Below are 21,952 nucleotides of genomic sequence, written 5' to 3'. Positions count from 1 at the left end.
ATTATAGTAGTTATATCCCTGTATATAGGAGCAGTATTATAGCAGTTATATTCCTGTATATAGGAGCAGTATTATAGTTGTGATATTCCTAGTTGGTAGGAGTCATTCTGGTCACCCAGCTTTCCCATAACTGGTATAATCCGGGAGGTGCGGGATAGGATTTTGTAGAGACTTGTGTATATTGTGGTTCTCCAGGTTTAGGGGAGCGGTGATGTGTGGCGGTTTATCAGACTTTTGCTGTAGATCTCTATGGCTCCTCTCATCTGTAGAATGGGAGGCAGGTCTGTGTCAGGTGAGCTCTGGCCTCTCCTCATCTGGTGTCACCAGCAATGGAAGCCTGCCGCCTGTTGCTGCCGGGGGCAGGGAGGCCTCTCCATCAGACATAGCGATAATTTCACCTCCACAGACATAGACGGTGCTGAATCCTTCCTGTCCCCAGTTACACGACAAACCCTCCCAAAGAGGAGAGAGGGGCGGAATCTGCAGCCGAGCAACAGCGCTCCTCAACGTGACGCTCCTTCTACACAGAGGCACTGCCATGTCTGCCAGCCCCTCCAAACTGCCCCCCTGCCAACTGCAGCCGGGAGACCACTCTGGATTAACCAGGTGAAGGAGTCGGCCAATCGCCCAAGACCCCCAGCTGTGAGGAGACCCCCAGGATTTAATAAGCTCCTGGAATCTCTTTGTCTATTCACAATGTTGGGATTTGGACCTTCGGGAGGGAAAGTGACCCCGCAGAGCTGACTCTCATCATCCGGGGGCTTTCATGGCACACAGCTCACCATCATGGGCTCCTGTATCTCCAAAGGTGGGTGAGGGGAGGAAGGGGTTACTGCGGTGTCATAGAGGGCTTAACACTTTCACTGCTAGAGGGAGGGGGAGAACAGAGAGAAGAAGTCAAAGTGACTGTAACCTTCATGTCAGAGAAGAGGAAGCCGAGCGCAAGGACCGCGCAGATGGAGCAGACTGAGGCGGCAGGAAAGTGAGAACACAACCTGTTGTATGGAGGGCAAGCAGCTAAGAGATGTAGCAGAGCTGAGTGTGAGAACACAACATGTTACATGGGACTGCAGGTCACATCTACTACATTATCTGTACTCAGAGATATCACTGTTATCTGTGCTGTTACATAGGACTGCAGGTGACATCTACTACATTATCTGTACTCAGAGATATCACTGTGTTATTTGTGCTGTTACATAGGACTGCAGGTGACATCTACTACAATATCTACGCAGAGATATCACTGTGTTATCTGTGCTGTTACATAGGACTGCAGGTGACATCTACTACATTATCTGTACTCAGAGAGATATCACTGTGTTATCTGTGCTGTTACATAGGACTGCAGGTGACATCTACTACATTATCTGTACTCAGAGTTATCAATGTGGTGTTACATAGGACTGCAGGGACATCTGCTGCATTATATGTACTCAGATACCACTGTGTTATCTGTGCTGTTACATAGGACTGCAGGTGACATTACTCCATTATCTGTACTCAGAGATATCACTGTGTTATCTGTGCTCTTACATAGGACTGCAGGTGACATCTACTACATTATCTGTACTCAGAGATATCACTGTGTTATCTGTGCTGTTACATAGGACTGCAGGTGACATCTACTACATTATCTGTACTCAGAGATATCACTGTTATCTGTGCTGTTACATAGGACTGCAGGTGACATCTACTACAATATCTACGCAGAGATATCACTGTGTTATCTGTGCTGTTACATAGGACTGCAGGTGACATCTACTACAATATCTGTACTCAGAGATATCACTGTGTTATCTGTGGTGTTACATAGGACTGCAGGTGACATCTACATTATCTGTACTCAGAGATATCACTGTGTTATCTGTGGTGTTACATAGGACTGCAGGTGACTACTACATTATCTGTACTCAGAGATATCACTGTGTTATCTGTGCTGTTACATAGGACTGCAGGTGACATCTACTACATTATCTGTACTCAGAGTTATCAATGTGTCAATGTGGTGTTACATAGGACTGCAGGGACATCTGCTGCATTATATGTACTCAGATACCACTGTGTTATCTGTGCTCTTACATAGGACTGCAGGTGACATCTACTACATTATCTGTACTCAGAGATATCACTGTGTTATCTGTGCTGTTACATAGGACTGCAGGTGACATCTACTACATTATCTGTACTCAGAGTTATCAATGTGTCAATGTGGTGTTACATAGGACTGCAGGTGACATCTACATTATCTGTACTCAGAGATATCACTGTGTTATCTGTGGTGTTACATAGGACTGCAGGTGACATCTACTACATTATCTGTACTCAGAGATATCACTGTGTTATCTGTGCTGTTACATAGGACTGCCGGTGACAGCTACTACATTATCTGTACTCAGAGATACCACTGTGTTATGTGGTGTTACATAGGACTGCAGGTGACTACTACATTATCTGTACTCAGAGATATCAATGTGTTATCTGTGGTGTTACATAGGACTGCAGGTCACATCTACTACATTATCTGTACTCAGAGATATCACTGTGTTATATGTGCTGTTACATAGGACTGCAGGGACATCTGCTGCATTATATGTACTCAGATACCACTGTGTTATCTGTGCTGTTACATAGGACTGCAGGTGACATCTACTACATTATCTGTACTCAGAGATGTCACTGTGTCATCTGTGGTGTTACATAGGACTGCAGGTGACTACTACATTATCTGTACTCAGAGATATCACTGTGTTATCTGTGCTGTTACATAGGACTGCAGGTGACTACTACATTATCTGTACTCAGAGATATCACTGTGTTATCTGTGCCATTACATAGGACTGCAGGTGACTACTACATTATCTGTACTCAGAGAGTTATCAATGTGTCACTGTGGTGTTACATAGGACTGCAGGTACATACAGGTGTTGGAGGTGGTGTTCCATCCATTCTGGTGACAATTGCTGTGGACCGACTGATCTGATGGGAGTTATGAGGAATTGTCGCTGTCCGTTCACATGGCAGCTGCAGCGCTTCCCACGTGGCAGCCGCTGAGTGACAGCTGTTGTTTTGCTGATGATGGAGGGCGGCGGTGGTGCAGGGACCATCATTACTTTTGGAGTAAACTGCTGCCGCACTCGCCAAAGTGCGAAGGCGAAGTATCCGGTGAATCATAACCGGCTGCTGCCTGTGACCGGACAGATGGCGGGACGCGACTGGTTAATCTGATCGCCAACGCCAGTAACGGAGCCGTCCGTACCTGAGGAATAAAGACATGGCTGCCACAGCCACAAATCTGGGATCAGCTTAGATACAGCAGCTCAGCAGACAGTATCACACACGACAGGCTTAGATACAGTGTCTTTGCAAGCGTATTCCACATATTAGACAGTATCAAACATGATAGGATTGGATACAGCAGCTCAACAGACAGAATACTGCAGGACTGGTTTAGATACAACAGCTTGGCCTACAGTATCAAACATGATAGGATTGGATACAGCAGCTCAGCCTACAGTATACTGCAGGGCATCTTTAGATACAGCAGCTTGGCCTACAGTATTATGCATGATAGGATTAGATACAGCAGCTCAGAAGGCATAATCGCTCTGGATAGGATTAGATACCTTAGCTCAGCAGACTGTATCATACACGATAGGCTTAGCTACAGCTGCTCAGCCAACAGTTTTACATATGAGAGACTTATATCCACAGCCGTTCAGCACACAGTATCACACATGACAGGATTAGATACAGTATCACACATGACAGGATTAGATACAGCACACAGTATCACACATGACAGAATTAGATACAGTATCACACATGACAGGATTATATACAGCACACAGTATCACACATGACAAAATTAGATACAGTATCACACATGACAGGATTAGATACAGCACTTAGTATCACACATGACAGGTTTAGATACAGCACACAGTATCACACATGACAGGATTAGATACAGCACTCAGTATCACACATGATAGGATTATATACAGCACACAGTATCACACATGACAGAATTAGATACAGTATCACACATGACAGGATTAGATACAGCACTCAGTATCACACATGATAAGATTATATACAGCGCACAGTATCACACATGACAGGATTAGATACAGCACTTAGTATCACACATGACAGGATTAGATACAGCACACAGTATCACACATGACAGAATTAGATACAGTATCACACATGACAGGATTAGATACAGCACTTAGTATCACACATGATAGGATTATATACAGCACACAGTATCACACATGACAAGATTAGATACAGTACACAGTATCACACACGATAGGCCTCTCTCTGTTGCCCATAGCAACCAATCACAGCTCAGCTTTTATATCACACATAGCATTGGTAAACTGAAAGCTGAGCTGTGATTGGTTGCTATAGGAGCTGTGCTTGGTTGCTATAGGAGCTGTGCTTGGTTGCTATGGGCATGAATGATGATCTCACTAGATGGCGCCTTATATCTCCCCCATAGTTTTCCAGGTGTCTGAGGTTTGGCGCTGTTCTGTGACCCCCGGCGGTGAATACTCGTAGCCGGATCCCTGTAGTTTGTGGAATGTTTTCTCGGCGTCCCGCAGGCGAGGACTTTAATAATATTGTTCCCATGGCGACATTGATCCGTCTGCATGTAGCACCAGGGATTCTTATAGCTGCGGTGTAGTGTGGTGCGGCTCATGGCGTCTCCTCTTGGGGTACAGACATCATGGTCGCCACATTGCCAGGACGCGCCATCACTGGGCGAGATACCATAGAGGATATCCGCCATCAGTCCAGATCGTCTGGAGACATTCTCATGGTCCAAGCCATCATCTCCCGAAGAAAGGCGCACCTTATGGCGGTTACATGATTCCTATTGAAGTCATTGGTGCTCTGTAAGCGGGCACTGGCCTAGTAGATCCGCTAGATCGGCATTCACTTACTGAACCTATTACACAAGAATCCGGTGGCAGGGCTGCACGGACATCGCTAGTGATGGTTGTGCAGCTGTGGGTGGCGGCTGATGATTTTAAAAGTCTTTAAGGAGAGCGATCAGTCAATGATCAGCTCCTCGGCTTCCTGAGAAGAAGATGGCGTAGCTTTATGGAATGGGTGAAGCCCCTGTGACCCCTCACACTCACACTTACACACACACTTACTTTTTCTCCCTGTCCTGTGGATGTTTACTCATTGATCATACAGCTGTCTGTGTTATTGGATTACCTACATTCTAAGGCTAAGTTCACACTACAGGTTTTGTGGGCAAAAAGACGTCCAATATTTGCTAATGACGGTCATTTATTTTGATCATGATCAGCAAATATCGGACGTTTTTTTGACGGGCATTGGCAATGACGACCGCAAAATCCTGTAGTGGAAACTAAGTCAAACCATGTAACATTGTGACTTAGAGAACATCAGACCACATAATATTGGTATTCAGTGCAGAAAGCTAAGGCACTTCCCAAGGGTTCACTTACTTATGCTTAAAGGGGTACTCCAGCGAAAATCTTTTTCTTTTAAATCAACTGGTTTCAGAAAGTTATAAAGATTTGTCATTTATTTCTATTTAAAAATTTCCAGTCTTCCAGTACTTATCAGCTGCTGTATGTCCTGCAGGAAGTGATGTATTTTTTTTTCCAGTCTGACACAGCGCTCTCTGCTGCCACCCCTTTCCGAGACAGGAACTGTCCAGAACAGCAGCAAATCCCCATAGAAAACCTCTCCTGCTCTGGACAGTTCCTGACATGGACAGAGGTGGCAGCAGAGAGCACCGTGTCATACTGGAGAGAATTCACCACTTCCTGCAAGACATACAGCAGCTGATAAGTACTGGAAGAATAGAGATTTCTAAATAGAATTAAATTACAAATCTTTATAACTTTTCGAAACCAGTTGATTTGAAAGAAAAAGATTTTCGCTGGAGTACCCCTTTAATAACACACATGAACGTCTGTGAGTTATTGCATTAATTACATTGTGTTTATCTACTTTGATGACTAATGTAATGTGATTGTTCTCTATGTGGAAATCCAGGGAATTGCATGGGGTTCAATTACTTTTTCTTGTGGTAATGTTTGATATGGTGTATTGTATTATGTACAGCATGGTGTTTAATGTCTGATGTGCTATTTGATATATAATGCACAGCCTGGTATATGGTGTATACTGTGATGTATAATGTACAGTGTGATGTATGATATATATATATATATATATATATATATAATGTACATCCTGGTATATGGTGTATGCTGTGATGTATGATGTGATATATATATAATGTACAGTGTGATGTATGATATATATAATGTACAGTGTGGTATATGGTATATACTGTGTTGTATAATGTACAGTGTGATGTATGATATATATAATGTACAGTGTGGTATATGGTATATGCTGTGATGTATAATGTACAGTGTGATGTATGATATATATATAATGTACAGTGTGGTAAATGGTATATGCTGTGTTGTATAATGTACAGTGTGATGTATGATATATATATATAATGTACAGTGTGGTATATGGTATATACAGTGATGTATAATGTACAGTGTGATGTATGATATATATAATGTACAGTGTGTAATATGTTGTTATGTATGATATATATATATAATGTACCGTGTGATGTATAATATACAATATGATGTATAATGTATGTTATAATGTATACTGTAGGGTTTGGTATATACGTTCAGTGTGCTGTATGATATGATATAAAATTTACAGCGTGGTATATGGTGTATGCTGTGATGTATAATGTATGATATATAATGTACAGTGTGATGTATAATGTACAATGTAATGTATAATGTATGTTATAATGTATACTGTAGGGTTTGGTATATACATTCAGTGCGCTGTATGATGTATGATATATAATGTATAGTGTGGTATATGGTGTGATATATAATGTACAATGTGATGTATAATGTATGATATATAATGTACAGTATAATATATAATGTACGATGTGATGTATAATGTATGATATATAATGTACAGTATAATATATAATGTACGATGTGATGTATAATGTATGTTATAATGTACAGTATAATATATAATGTACGATGTGATGTATAATGTATGATATATAATGTACAGTATAATATATAATGTACGATGTGATGTATAATGTATGTTATAATGTATACTGTAGGATTTGGTATATATGCTCAGTGCGCTGTATGATGTATGATATATAATGTACAGTGTGGTGTATAATGTATGTTATATAATGTACAATGTGATGTATAATGTATGTAATAATGTATACTGTAGGATTTGGTATATATGCTCAGTGCGCTGTATGATGGATGACATGGCATATAATATACGATGTGATACATAATATAATATATGGCATGATGTATAATTTACGATGCAATATATAGTATATTGGTGTATAATGTACGGTGAGGGTTATCTCAGGATGAGTGCACCCTGCTGACGTGTGCGGGGGTCTCGTCATGTGAGGTTGTTTGTGTGTTTTCTGCATCATGCGTGTCTGCGTTGTCATGGAAACCCCCGGCCTCCATCCCTGACGCCTCCTCCGTCTTCTGTGCACAGGAGCAAAAGTGAGAGCTGCGGACAACCTGATATAAGGCGTGCGATATAATGTATAATAATCACTTCATTCCACAGTGTGATAATATAATAATGTAGAATATAGTGCTTCATCTATACACCAGAAGTCTACAACAGTATAATAGTACAGTATATAACAGGATGTGATAATTTAATAATCTAGAAAGTAGTGCAGCATATTATACACCAGAACAGTCTATAATGGTATAATAGTACAATATATAACAGCCACACTCTCTAATGATATAATAGTACAGTATATAATAACAGTATGTAATAATATAATAATGTAGAATATAGTGCTTCATATAATACACCAGAACAGTCTATAATAGTACAGTATATAACAACAGTATGTGGTAATATAATAATCTAGAATATAGTGCAGCCTATAATACAGCAGCACAGTCTATAATGATATAATAGTACAATATATAACAGCCACACTCTCTAATGATATAATAGTACAGTATATAACAACAGTATGTGATAATATAATAAATGTAGAATATAGTGCAGCCTATAATACAGCAGCACAGTCTATAATGATATAATAGTACAGTATATAACAACAGTATGTGATAATATAATAAATGTAGAATATAGTGCAGAATATAATACAGCAGCACAGTCTATAATAGTATAATAGTACAGTATATAACAACAGTTTGCGATAATGTAATAGTGTAGATTATATTAGCGCAGCATATAATACATCAGCACAGTCTATAATAGTACAGTATATAACAGACACAGTCTATAATGATAGAATAGTTCTGCATATAATAACAGTATGTGATAATATAATAATGTAGAATATAGTGCAGCATATAATACAGCAGCACAGACTATAATGATATAATAGTGCAGTATATAATAACAGTATGTGATACTATAATAGTGTAGACTATATTAGCGCAGCATATAATAGATGAGCACAGTCTATAATCATCTACACAGTCCAGTCCTATCATTATCACCACTTCCTACTTTTGGCATCGGGAGGGTGTAGCTCGTGTGTATATAAGAAGTGCGATAGTCTGCAGACATATACCCCATTCCAGGGGGCTACCAGACGTCTGTAACCCAACAGATCAGTGATCCCTACTGTGTATCCGGGCTCCGGAGCAGACAGACAGAAAGACAGACAATTATTGTTTAAAAATTTGCTAAAACAATTGAAATGAACGATTATCTGTCCGTGTAATAACACCCAACGATGAAACGACTAATGAAAAGTCGTTCATTTTGGTCTGTTCGTGTAATAAGTCGTTCGCCAATAAAACATGTTGTGTGGGTCGTCCTGAGGAACGATTAATGACCATATAACGATGTATAAACGATCGTTCATAACAGTAATCAGTGAATGTAATAACCTCAGAATCGCTCGCTAAAAAAAGCTAGTTATCGCTAGCAAACGATCGTTATAGCGAATCTGAACGATAATCGCTTCGTGTAATACGGCCTTTAGGTTGGTAAAGCTGGAACCTGTTGGCGCTATACAAATAAATGTTATTATTTTTATTTTTATTGTCTTCTCTGGTGGTTAGTACGGTGTCTTCTCCGCTGATGGGTAAAGGGTTGTCTTCTCTGCTGATCGGTAAAGGGCTGTCTTCTCTGCTGATCGGTAAAGGGTTGTCTTCTCTGCTGATCGGTAAAGGGCTGTCTTCTCTGCTGATCGGTAAAGGGTTGTCTTCTCTGCTGATCGGTAAAGGGCTGTCTTCTCTGCTGATCGGTAAAGGGTTGTCTTCTCTGCTGATCGGTAAAGGGCTGTCTTCTCTGCTGATCGGTAAAGTGTTGTCTTCTCTGCTGATCGGTAAAGGGTTGTCTTCTCTGCTGATCGGTAAAGGGCTGTCTTCTCTGCTGATCGGTAAAGGGCTGTCTTCTCTGCTGATCGGTAAAGGGTTGTCTTCTCTGCTGATCGGTAAAGGGTTGTCTTCTCTGCTGATGGGTAAAGGGTTGTCTTCTCCGCTAGTTGGTAAAGGGTTGTCTTCTCTGCTGATCGGTAAAGGGCTGTCTTCTCTGCTGATCGGTAAAGGGTTGTCTTCTCTGCTGATCGGTAAAGGGCTGTCTTCTCTGCTGATCGGTAAAGGGTTGTCTTCTCTGCTGATCGGTAAAGGGCTGTCTTCTCTGCTGATCGGTAAAGGGTTGTCTTCTCTGCTGATCGGTAAAGGGTTGTCTTCTCTGCTGATCGGTAAAGGGCTGTCTTCTCTGCTGATCGGTAAAGGGCTGTCTTCTCTGCTGATCGGTAAAGGGCTGTCTTCTCTGCTGATCGGTAAAGGGTTGTCTTCTCTGCTGATGGGTAAAGGGCTGTCTTCTCTGCTGATGGGTAAAGGGCTGTCTTCTCTGCTGATCGGTAAAGGGTTGTCTTCTCTCCTGATTGGTAAAGGGTTGTCTTCTCTGCTGATGGGTAAAGGGCTGTCTTCTCTGCTGATCGGTAAAGGGTTGTCTTCTCTGCTGATGGGTAAAGGGCTGTCTTCTCTGCTGATCGGTAAAGGGTTGTCTTCTCTGCTGATCGGTAAAGGGCTGTCTTCTCTGCTGATCGGTAAAGGGTTGTCTTCTCTGCTGATGGGTAAAGGGTTGTCTTCTCTGCTGATCGGTAAAGGGTTGTCTTCTCTCCTGATTGGTAAAGGGTTGTCTTCTCTGCTGATGGGTAAAGGGCTGTCTTCTCTGCTGATGGGTAAAGGGTTGTCTTCTCTGCTGATGGGTAAAGGGCTGTCTTCTCTGCTGATGGGTAAAGGGATGTCTTCTCTGCTGATCGATAAAGGGCTGTCTTCTCTGCTGATCGGTAAAGGTTGTCTTCTCTGCTGATGGGTAAAGGGTTGTCTTCTCTGCTGATCGGTAAAGGGCTGTCTTCTCTGCTGATCGGTAAAGGGTTGTCTTCTCTGCTGATCGGTAAAGGGCTGTCTTCTCTGCTGATCGGTAAAGGGCTGTCTTCTCTGCTGATCGGTAAAGGGCTGTCTTCTCCGCTAGTTGGTAAAGGGTTGTCTTCTCTCCTGATCGGTAAAGGGCTGTTTTCTCTGCTGATCGGTAAAGGGTTGTCTTCTCTGCTGATCGGTAAAGGGTTGTTTTCTCTGCTGATCGGTAGAGGATTGTCCTCTCTGCTGATCGGTAAAGGGCTGTCTTCTCTGCTGATCGGTAAAGGGTTGTCTTCTCTGCTGATCGGTAAAGAGTTGTCTTCTCTGCTGGTTGGTAAAGGGTTGTCTTCTCCTCTGGTTGGTAAAGGGTTGTCTTCTCTGCTGTTTGGTAAAGGGCTGTCTTCTCTGCTGATCGGTAAAGGATTGTTCTCTCTGCTGATAGGTAAAGGGCTGTCTTCTCTCCTGATCGGTAAAGGGCTGTCTTCTCTCCTGATCGGTAAAGGGCTGTCTTCTCTCCTGATTGGTAAAGGGCTGTCTTCTCTGCTGATCGGTAAAGGGTTGTCTTCTCTCCTGATTAGTAAAGGGCTGTCTTCTCTGCTGATTGGTAAAGGGTTGTCTTCTCTGCTGATCGGTAAAGGGCTGTCTTCTCTGCTGATCGGTAAAGGGCTGTCTTCTCTGCTGATCGGTAAAGGGCTGTCTTCTCCGCTAGTTGGTAAAGGGTTGTCTTCTCTCCTGATCGGTAAAGGGCTGTTTTCTCTGCTGATCGGTAAAGGGTTGTCTTCTCTGCTGATCGGTAAAGGGTTGTTTTCTCTGCTGATCGGTAGAGGATTGTCCTCTCTGCTGATTGGTAAAGGGCTGTCTTCTCTGCTGATCGGTAAAGGGTTGTCTTCTCTGCTGATCGGTAAAGAGTTGTCTTCTCTGCTGGTTGGTAAAGGGTTGTCTTCTCCTCTGGTTGGTAAAGGGTTGTCTTCTCTGCTGTTTGGTAAAGGGCTGTCTTCTCTGCTGATCGGTAAAGGATTGTTCTCTCTGCTGATCGGTAAAGGGCTGTCTTCTCTCCTGATCGGTAAAGGGCTGTCTTCTCTCCTGATCGGTAAAGGGCTGTCTTCTCTCCTGATTGGTAAAGGGCTGTCTTCTCTGCTGATTGGTAAAGGGTTGTCTTCTCTGCTGATCGGTAAAGGGCTGTCTTCTCTGCTGATCGGTAAAGGGCTGTCTTCTCTGCTGATCGGTAAAGGGCTGTCTTATCTGCTGATCGGTAAAGGGTTGTCTTCTCTCCTGATTGGTAAAGGGCTGTCTTCTCTGCTGATCGTTAAAGGGTTGTCTTCTCTCCTGATTGGTAAAGGGTTGTCTTCTCTGCTGATCGTTAAAGGGTTGTCTTCTCTCCTGATTGGTAAAGGGTTGTCTTCTCTGCTGATCGTTAAAGGGTTGTCTTCTCTGCTGATTGGTAAAGGGCTGTCTTCTCTGCTGATCGGTAAAGGGCTGTCTTCTCTGCTGATCGGTAAAGGGCTGTCTTCTCTGCTGGTTGGTAAAGGGCTGTCTTCTCTCCTGATTGGTAAAGGGCTGTCTTCTCTGCTGATCGGTAAAGGGATGTCTTCTCCACTAGTTGGTAAAGGGTTGTCTTCTCCAATCATTGGTAAAGGATTGTGTTCTCCACTAATTTGAAAGGGTTGTCTTCTTCACTGGTTGGTAACGGGTTGTCTTCTCCTCTGATTGGGACAAGGTTGTGATTTCCAATGATTGGTAAAGGGCTGTCTTCTCTGCTGATCGGTAAAGGGCTGTCTTCTCCTCTGATCCGTACAGGGTTCCGCTAATTGGTAAAGGGTTGTCCTCTCTACTTATCGGTAAAAAGTTGTCTTCTCCACTTTCTTAGCCACTCATCGATGTGCAGGCGCTCACAGCTGATCTGGGTATGAATCCATCCCGGCAGATCACATACACCCATACATGCTGATTGTCTCTCCTGGGGCAGGTGGGATTTTCCAGCAAGACAATGCGACATGTCACACGGCTAGAAATGTCCAACATTGGACTGGAGGAGCATGACCAGAATTGAACCATCTGTGGGACCTTGATGGTCTTTTTGGCTCCATGGACCCACCAGCAGCTGTGGGGTGCAGTCAACTTGTGGCACCTACCAGGACCTTATGGAGTCACTCCTGGCCCATCTAGCTGCTGCATATGGTGGATCTCTGAATATTAGCTGCTACAGTATATAATATACACAGGCTGCACAGTCTAGGTCAGTATTTTCCAACCTGTGGCTCTGCAGCTGTTGTCCCATCATGATGGGAGTCATAGCTTTTGTCTTTTGACTATATTGTCTATTGTCTTGGTGTGTGGTGGTGAGCTGTTTTTTTTTTTGTCGGGGGGCTTATTTCTTACTTCGGATTTTGGGGTCTTCGTCCTTATCTTAGAATTCTCAATCTTTTCTTGTGTTCCCAGAGCTTTTCTTCAGCGGACACAAAGAATTTCAATTCTCAAACAATAACACAAAGCCGAGCAGCCCCCCAGTGGTATCTGCAGAAATACCACCACCAGCAGAGGGCACCGCCCCCACTGATAGCCCTGAAGAAGATGAGGAGGAGGAAGAGGAGGATGATGTGCTGGGGCAGGTGAGTCCTGAGGGTATATAAAGGAGGTGCTAGCCCAGGTGACCATGCTCCTCTGATGATCTGCCTCCTGTCTTTCCCCCACAGAAATGCTTTAAGACACCCAATGGCTTTATGTGCGAGTCAAAGGCGAATTCAGTGAGCTATGAGATCACAGAACTGGCCACCTCCTCGCTGATCGGTGAGTGGCCGACACTGCATAAGATTCCTGGGGATTGCACCATCCTCCCTGAAGGGTCTACATTTGTACATTCTCTACATTTGGGGCACACATGGGTTCTTCCTTTCCCCTCAATTCTCTGGCTACACTGTGACATAGTGCCAATAAAAGTGCACTGGACTAAACAGGCTGACACTCTGCTAGAAGATGCTTTACAGTCTATTATTATATATGTTATGGTGCATGGGTGGGTGGGTGTGGGGGAGTATTGATACCCGATGTGATGCCAACTAAACAGCAGCAGAGAAGATCACAGCATGGAAGGGGTTATAACGTATATCACATAAGCAGCCCTGGTCTAAGCATAGATCTGCCGATAATGATGACGAAAAGGAGAGGAGATTACATTCAGGAGGCAGCACTGTGTACATAGTAAGAATACAAGTATGTACAGAACAGACAGCTGCTCTGGACTTTACTGGTGGTTGGAGTTAAAGTCATGTTTTTACCTCATGAGGTACCATGCAGACCATCTGGAGGAGGCAGACAGTCCATGCTCTCTCCTGTGCATAGCACTATGATCTGCCCCGCCTCTTCAGTTCTGTCTCTGCACTAATAAGGCCCTGGCCACTTCCTGTGCTCAATGTCTGGTCTATCTAGGCCCCACCCCACTTCCTGTGCTCAATGTCTGGTCTATCTAGGCCCCACCCCACTTCCTGTGCTCAATGTCTGGTCTATCTAGGCTCCACCCCACTTCCTGTGCTCCATGTCTGGTCTATCTAGGCCCCATCAGACTTCCTGGCCTCTATGTCTGGTCTATCTAGGCCCCACCCCACTTCCTGTGTTCCAGGTCTGGTCTATCTAGACACCACCTCACTTCCTGTGTTCTATGTCTGGTCTATCTAGGCCCCACCCCACTTCCTTGACTCCATGTCTGGTCTATCTAGGCCCCACCCCACTTCCTGTCCTCTATGTCTGGTCTATCTAGGCTGCACCCCACTTCCTGTGCTCTATGTCTGGTCTATCTAGGCTCCACCCCACTTCCTGTGCTCTATGTCTGGTCTATCTAGGCTCCACCCCACTTCCTGTGCTCCATGTCTGGTCTACCTAGGCTGCACCCCACTTTCTTGACTCCATGTCTGGTCTATCTAGGCCCCACCCCACTTCCTGCCCTCTATGTCTGGTCTATCTAGGCTGCACCCCACTTCCTGTGCTCTATGTCTGGTCTATCTAGGCTCCACCCCACTTCCTGTGCTCCATGTCTGGTCTATCTAGGCCCCACCCCACTTCCTGGCCTCCATGTCTGGTCTATCTAGGCTCCACCCCACTTCTGTGCTCCATGTCTGGTCTATCTAGGCCCCACCCCACTTCCTGTGTATTATGTCTGGTCTATCTAGGCCCCACCCCACTTCCTGTGCTCAATGTCTGGTCTATCTAGGCCCCACCCCACTTCCTGTGCTCAATGTCTGGTCTATCTAGGCTCCACCCCACTTCCTGTGCTCCATGTCTGGTCTATCTAGGCCCCATCCCACTTCCTGGCCTCTATGTCTGGTCTATCTAGGCCCCACCCCACTTCCTGTGTTCCAGGTCTGGTCTATCTGGGCCCCACTCAACTTCCTGTGCTCAATGTCTGGTCTATCTAGGCTCCACCCCACTTCCTGTGCTCCATGTCTGGTCTATCTAGGCCCCATCCCACTTCCTGGCCTCTATGTCTGGTCTATCTAGGCCGCACCCCACTTCCTGTGTTCCAGGTCTGGTCTATCTAGACCCCACCTCACTTCCTGTGTTCTATATCTGGTCTATCTAGGCCCCACCCCACTTCCTTGACTCCATGTCTGGTCTATCTAGGCCCCACCCCACTTCCTGTCCTCTATGTCTGGTCTATCTAGGCTGCACCCCACTTCCTGTGCTCTATGTCTGGTCTATCTAGGCTCCACCCCACTTCCTGTGCTCCATGTCTGGTCTATCTAGGCCCCACCCCACTTCCTGGCCTCCATGTCTGGTCTATCTAGGCTCCACCCCACTTCTGTGCTCCATGTCTGGTCTATCTAGGCCCCACCCCACTTCCTGCGTATTATGTCTGGTCTATCTAGGCCCCACCTTACTTCCTGTGTTCCATGTCTAGTCTATCTAGACACCACCTCACTTCCTGTGTTCTATGTCTGGTCTATCTAGGCTGCACCCCACTTTCTGGCCTCTATGTCTGGTCTATCTAGGCCCCACTCCACTTCCTGGCCTCTATGTCTGGTCTTTCTAGGCCCCACCCCACTTCCTGCATATTATGTCTGGTCTATCTAGGCCCCACTCCACTTCCTGGCCTCCATGTCTGGTCTATCTAGGCCCCACTCCACTTCCTGGCCTCCATGTCTGGTCTATCTAGGCCACACCCCACTTCCTTTGCTACACATCTGGTCTATCAAGGCCGCACCCCACTTCCTGTGCTTCATGTCTTGTCTATGTAGGCCCATGCCACTTCCTGTGTTCCATGTGTGGTTTATTAAAGCTGCACCCCACTTCCTGTGGTCCATGTCTTGTCTATTTAGACCCCACCCCACTTCCTGTGGTCCATGTCTGGTCTATTTAGGCCCCACCCCACTTCCTGTGCACAGTCCTGATTTTTTTGCTGCTAAAGATGGAATCCTCCTAAAAAAAAGGCAGTGGGCAGCAGACTGCAGAAAGGGGGGGGGGGGGGAGACCACAGTGACCACCATTTCAGGATCAGTCTATACTGCAGCTCCGTCTGTGTGGAATTGGTTCTCTACCTTTGAGGTAGCCCTTTATGGAAGTATATTGTTGGTTGTATATGGCAGTATTATATACAGTATGTACTTTATGGCCATTGTGTATAGCAGTATTATGGGATGGATGTATATATAGGCTGTATATGGCAGTATTATATATGTACTTTATAGTTGCGTGGGTTGTGTATAGCGGTATTGTTATACCACATTATGGGATGGATGGATATGTGGGCTGTTTAGGGCAGTATTATATATAGGTGTGGGTTATGTATAGCAGTATTGTTATACATTATGGGATGGATGGATATGTGGGCTGTGTATGGCAGTATTATATATAGGTGTGGGTTGTGTATAGCAGTATTGTTATACATTATGGGATGGATGGATATGTGGGCTGTATATGGCAGTATTATATATGGGTGTGGGTTGTGTATAGCAGTATTGTTGTACCACATTATGGGATGGATGGATATGTGGGCTGTATATGGCAGTATTATATATGTAGGTGTGGGTTGTTATAGCAGTATTGTTATACCACATTATAGGATGGATGGATGGATGGGTGGACTGTATATGGCAGTATTATATATGGGTGAGGGTTGTGCATAGCAGTATTGTTATACCACATTATAGGATGGATGGATATGTGGACTGTATATGGCAGTATTATATATGGGTGAGGGTTGTGTATAGCAGTATTGTTATACCACATTATAGGATGGATGGATTGTGTATAGCAGTATTGTTGTACCACATTATGGGATGGATGGATATGTGGGCTGTATATGGCAGTATTATATATAGGTGTGGGTTGTGTATAGCAGTATTGTTATACCAGATTATGGGATGGATGGATATGTGGGCTGTATATGGCAGTATTATATATAGGTGTAGGTTGTGTATAGCAGTATTGTTATACCACATTATGGGATGGATGGATGGATATGTGGGCTGTATATGGCAGTATTATATATAGGTGTGGGTTGTGTATAGCAGTATTGTTATACCACATTATGGGATGGATGGATATGGCAGTATTATATATAGGTGTGGGTTGTGTATAGCAGTATTGTTATATCACATTATGGGATGGATGGATATGTGGGCTGTATATGGCAGTATTATATATGGGTGTGGGTTATGTATAGCAGTATTGTTTTACCACATTATGGGATGGATGGATGGATATGTGGGCTGTATATGGCAGTATTATATATAGGTGTGGGTTGTGTATAGCAGTATTGTTATACCACATTATGGGATGGATGGATATGGCAGTATTATATATAGGTGTGGGTTGTGTATAGCAGTATTGTTATATCACATTATGGGATGGATGGATATGTGGGCTGTATATGGCAGTATTATATATAGGTGTGGGTTGTGTATAGCAGTATTGTTATACCACATTATGGGATGGATGGATATGTGGGCTGTATATGGCAGTATTATATATGGGTGTGGGTTGTGTATAGCAGTATTGTTTTACCACATTATGGGATGGATGGACGGATATTTGGGCTACAGCCTTCAGACTTTAAGGACATTCTGTATTTTCTGGCTCAAAATACATGAATTTTAAGCGGAATTATTTTTTGAACTTTCAGACTTTTTTTTAGACGGCTTTTGCTTTGAGGCCGTTTTTTTGCCTGTGTGGTGACCCCGCCTGCCCCGGTGGTGTTACCATGTGCGGGTTCAGGTTCTCTCACGGTTCAGGTGATGAACGTTACTCTGGGAACCACATGGAGCTGAGGCTACAATTGCAGGTAGAATTCTGCCGAGAATACAGAGAGCCCCCCCCCCCCCGCCCCCAGAATCATGTATCCAGAGAAGACCCTCAGTCGTGATATTAATATGGGCAACATATTATAACAGCAGGACTTTATTGGTCTAACCTCAGCCTACAGAATCAAGGCACACTAACCAGCTAGGACATGACCTTGTTGCAATCCGGGACCTGCTGGGTTTCTGGCCAGGCCTGGTCAAATATGAATGGTTAAAGGGAACCTGTGACCATGACAATGCTTCCTAAGCGATCGCCATCATGTTATAGAGCAGGAGGAGCTGAGCGGGTGATATATATCATTGTGGGAAAAGATTCAGTCTAACTTGTAATTTTCTGTTTGGAATCTCTGATGTTCCGATGCTAAGGAGTCCAGTCCATTGAGTAACTCCGCCCACTGGACTCCTTAACACAGAATGATCAGGGATTTCAAAAAGTTATACTGAATCTTTCCCCACAAAGTTATATATCATTCTGCTCAGCTCTTCCTGCTCTATAAGATGATGGCAATAGATTGGATAGCATTGTGGTGGTGACCGGTTACCTCTCAGAAGACGACAGACATCAGTCCAGATCTCACAGTGGGCATTGTTATTCTGATGGGAGCCAAGCGGTGTCCCCTTACAAAAGCTTCAATGGGTCCCATCCTCCAAATACTGGGGGGGGGGCTGTCTCAGTATGGCGTCACCTGTGACCTCTGCCTCTATCACTAGGTCTGGTACAAACCATTAAGGACCACATCACCAAGCCCACAGCTATGGCCCGTGGACGTGTAGCCCATCTGATTGAGTGGAAAGGCTGGAGTGCCCCCCAGTCTGGCTGGGACCCCTCCCTGACTGATGAGGACAACTACTCAGACCTGACGGATGAGCTGAAGGAGGCGCGATTTGCTGCAGGTGAGGGGCTCCTGGACCCTAGATCTCAGTCATCCCAGGCCCCTGCACATCTGTGGCCCCTTAGTGTGCTCAGTAAGTCTGTACACCGGCCGCAGGTGTTACAGAGAAGCTTCCAGAGCAGAACTCTCCATTAGTTATCTGACGTCACATGTTATCTGCTCCTCAGGGGTCGCGGAGCAGTTCGCCATCACTGAAGCCACGCTTAGCGCCTGGTCCTCCCTGGATGATGAAGAGATGCATTATGGACTCGGCTCCCAAGAGGTTCGACAGCTTCAAGGTCAGTTCTGTAAGAGAATGCGGTGCTGCCGCTCTCTGGGTGGGACCACTGCCTCATACTTCACACTTACAGCAGGAAGTCCTGGGTGCCACACAAAATGGCTTCCCTCTGGAACTCTGAAAACAAAGTAGACGCCTGTTCTCTTCCCACCCATCCTGATCCAGATCTCGTTCACACAGTAGAGGGTACGTCACTGTGTGCCAGTCTAGGCAAGTCGCTGATATAAATCTCTCCTCTGTCCAGTCTGAGAGCTGTCACTGACACATTGTAACAAACCTAAGAGCAGCGTGAGCAGGACACGATCATTACAGAGGACGGTCTCCATTCACTGACAGGCAGCATTGTCATGATGAAGCTTGCTGTCAATGAATGGGAGCATGCTCAGTCATTGATTCATTTACATGGGACTGACCGGACCCTTTATATTGATGTATTATATGATGAGGTCACAGGTCGCCGTCCGCTCATCCTCTGGTCCTCGTGTAGAGGTTAATGGCGGGGCCCCATGTGCTGTGTGGATCTCCCTGGGGCCCCGAGCTCTCTGCCTCCTACAGGCTGAGCGGCTGCTGCTATTTCTGGGTCCGCACTGGTGATTAATGGAGACGACCCAGTTCATGTGTGACGCCAAACACCGACCGCGTAATGTGGGTCACATCAACAATCCGGGACATGTGTCCCCCAGCTGCTCACCACATAGACCAGCACAGGGTATACTGGGGGGACCAGTCCACTGTGATCTATGAGAGGAGGCAAAGGTCACAGGCAAGATCCTGTCACTCCAGAGCTGTAATCACAGTTCTGCTGGGATTTTGCTGTTTATACTATGCCCTGCTATGCCACAATGCAGGATGCACCCCATTGAGGTGCGGTCTACCTCTCCAGTTGGGACTACAACTCCCACTATGCTCTAACAGGATTACAATATGTGAACAGACAATAGTCAGAGGTGAGAGGAAAGATATTACCTTGGAGTGCACAAGCATGATGTCATTGCAGAATAGTGAGCGCAGCTCTGGAGGTGATGGGAATATAAGACATGATGTAACAGCAGAGTAGTGAGCGCAGCTCTGGAGGTGATGGGAATATAAGACATGATGTAACAGCAGAATAGTGAGCGCAGCTCTGGAGGTGATGGGAATATAAGACATGATGTAACAGCAGAGTAGTGAGCGCAGCTCTGGAGGTGATGGGAATATAAGACATGATGTAACAGCAGAGTAGTGAGTGCAGCTCTGGAGGTTATGGGAATATAAGACATGATGTAACAGCAGAATAGGGGAGTGTAGCTCTGGAGGTAATAGGAATATAAGACATGATGTAACAGCAGAATAGTGAGTGCAGCTCTGGAGGTTATGGGAATATAAGACATGATGTAACAGCAGAATAGTGAGTGCAGCTCTGGAGGTTATGGGAATATAAGACATGATGTAACAGCATAATAGTGAGTGCAGCTCTGGAGGTTATGGGAATATAAGACATAATGTAACAGCAGAATAGTGAGTGCAGCTCTGGAGGTTATGGGAATATAAGACATGATGTAACAGCAGAATAGTGAGTGCAGCTCCTGAGGTAATAGGAATATAAGACATGATGTAACAGCAGAATAGTGAGTGCAGCTCTGGAGGTTATGGGAATGTAAGACATGATGTAACAGCAGAATAGTGAGTGCAGCTCTGGAGGTGATATAAGCCATGCATGTCTGGTTTCATCAGGCTCTTTCTCTTGCAGATCTGGAGAGTCTCTACCTGCAGAGTCGGCTGCTGAGCTACGCACAGGGGGCCTGCGGCTCTGACCTGGGGGGCAGCCTCCCCGGCCTCTCCTATTCCTCCGCTGTGTCACTGGCTGCAGTCTCCCAGCAGGTGCTGCCCACGGAGCGATGGGACATGAGCGAGCCCCGCTCCCACCAGTCCGCGTTCCCCTGCCCTTTACTGAACGACGGGAGAAGCAGCAGCTCAGACAACTCCAAAGCGGCGGTGCTGGCCGAGGGTGAGATGGCCCCCGAGACCTGCAAACCACGGCTCAACAGCTCGCTCCATTACGTAGACAGCAGCTCGCTATCAGAGGACGAGGTGTTCTACAACTGAAGCGGACACCAGAGCGGTCAGCGACTAGTGACCCTCAGGGGATCGGTGAGTGTCAGCTTCTGGGCCATCACCTCAGAAGAGACTTTGTCTATGGTTACTCGGGGTCCTCCAGGAAGCTGCCATCTTCTGGCCTCCAGGCGGAGGTGGACATGGGAGATGACAGAGACTGTCACTACTGAGGAGCAGACCAGGACACCGCAGGGAGAAGAACCTGCTCTAGAACTTCTCCTATCAGCAATATGTTTGTCACTATGAGGGGCTCGGACCTCTTCAAGGGTTCGACCTTGAGCCTTACTTCACAGAAACGTCATGTGGTCCCGTGTTGGTCGCTGGGTGTCTGGCGCTGTGTGTCGTCCGTTTCTGTGACGTGTTTGTGAATGTATTGGCCTTTTCTGTTACATCGGATGCGCTAATATACATGATGATCACGGGTCCATGCGTCCTATCATCACTGCACATCGAAAATAGAACATAGACTTATATCCATCAAATTCAGCCAGAATTGAGATCTGGAACATAAGACACAACGTCCGCTAGGTCTACAATGTTGTAGTGACAGCAGACAGACAGCGCTGCAGATCTGTGCGGGGATCTAGTGACATCTAGTGGCTCCTAACAGGTACTGCAGGGATTGTCACAGCTTCATGGTAAATGATGGGTGACAGGAAAGGGATTGGATTCTTTGCTTGTGATAATAACTTGTCAGCTATAATAACCTGAGACAGCTCCGACATAGTAACCGAGAGGTTCAGCCGCCGGCGCCTCTAATCTAATACAATCATCCTGGCACTATAATAATCCACACACCAGGAGATCATCCACAACTTTATCAGTCGGAGTGAAATGTGATGATTCACTGATTACAGGTGACTGCAGGTTATCATTATGTTATAATGGAGTTCCCCAACCTGTGGCCTCCTAGCTCTGAAGGCTGTG

The 21,952-nt window shown here is 45.2% G+C and overlaps 1 protein-coding gene across 2 annotated transcripts; it reads left to right on the top strand.

The window, feature by feature from the left end:
* Positions 1 to 541: 541 nt before the first annotated feature.
* FAM131C (family with sequence similarity 131 member C) lies at positions 542 to 21,443 on the top strand. Of its 2 annotated transcripts, none has more exons than XM_069948384.1 (6): positions 542 to 808; positions 12,909 to 13,078; positions 13,163 to 13,256; positions 18,473 to 18,655; positions 18,822 to 18,932; positions 20,661 to 21,443. In XM_069948384.1, exons 1-6 carry the CDS (start codon positions 787 to 789, stop codon positions 21,014 to 21,016), a joined length of 936 nt encoding a protein of 311 aa, XP_069804485.1. In that variant the 5' UTR covers positions 542 to 786; the 3' UTR covers positions 21,017 to 21,443. The 2 variants fall into 2 exon arrangements, with proteins under 2 accessions (XP_069804485.1, XP_069804484.1); XM_069948383.1 differs by lacking the exon at positions 542 to 808 and adding an exon at positions 4,477 to 4,613.
* Positions 21,444 to 21,952: the final 509 nt, after the last annotated feature.

This window comes from Dendropsophus ebraccatus, chromosome 12 (genome assembly GCF_027789765.1).
Source record: "Dendropsophus ebraccatus isolate aDenEbr1 chromosome 12, aDenEbr1.pat, whole genome shotgun sequence".
In the NCBI taxonomy this organism is placed as follows: domain Eukaryota; kingdom Metazoa; phylum Chordata; class Amphibia; order Anura; family Hylidae; genus Dendropsophus; species Dendropsophus ebraccatus.
Note: the sequence above shows the minus strand (reverse complement) of the source record. Positions and strands in the feature narration are given on the sequence as shown.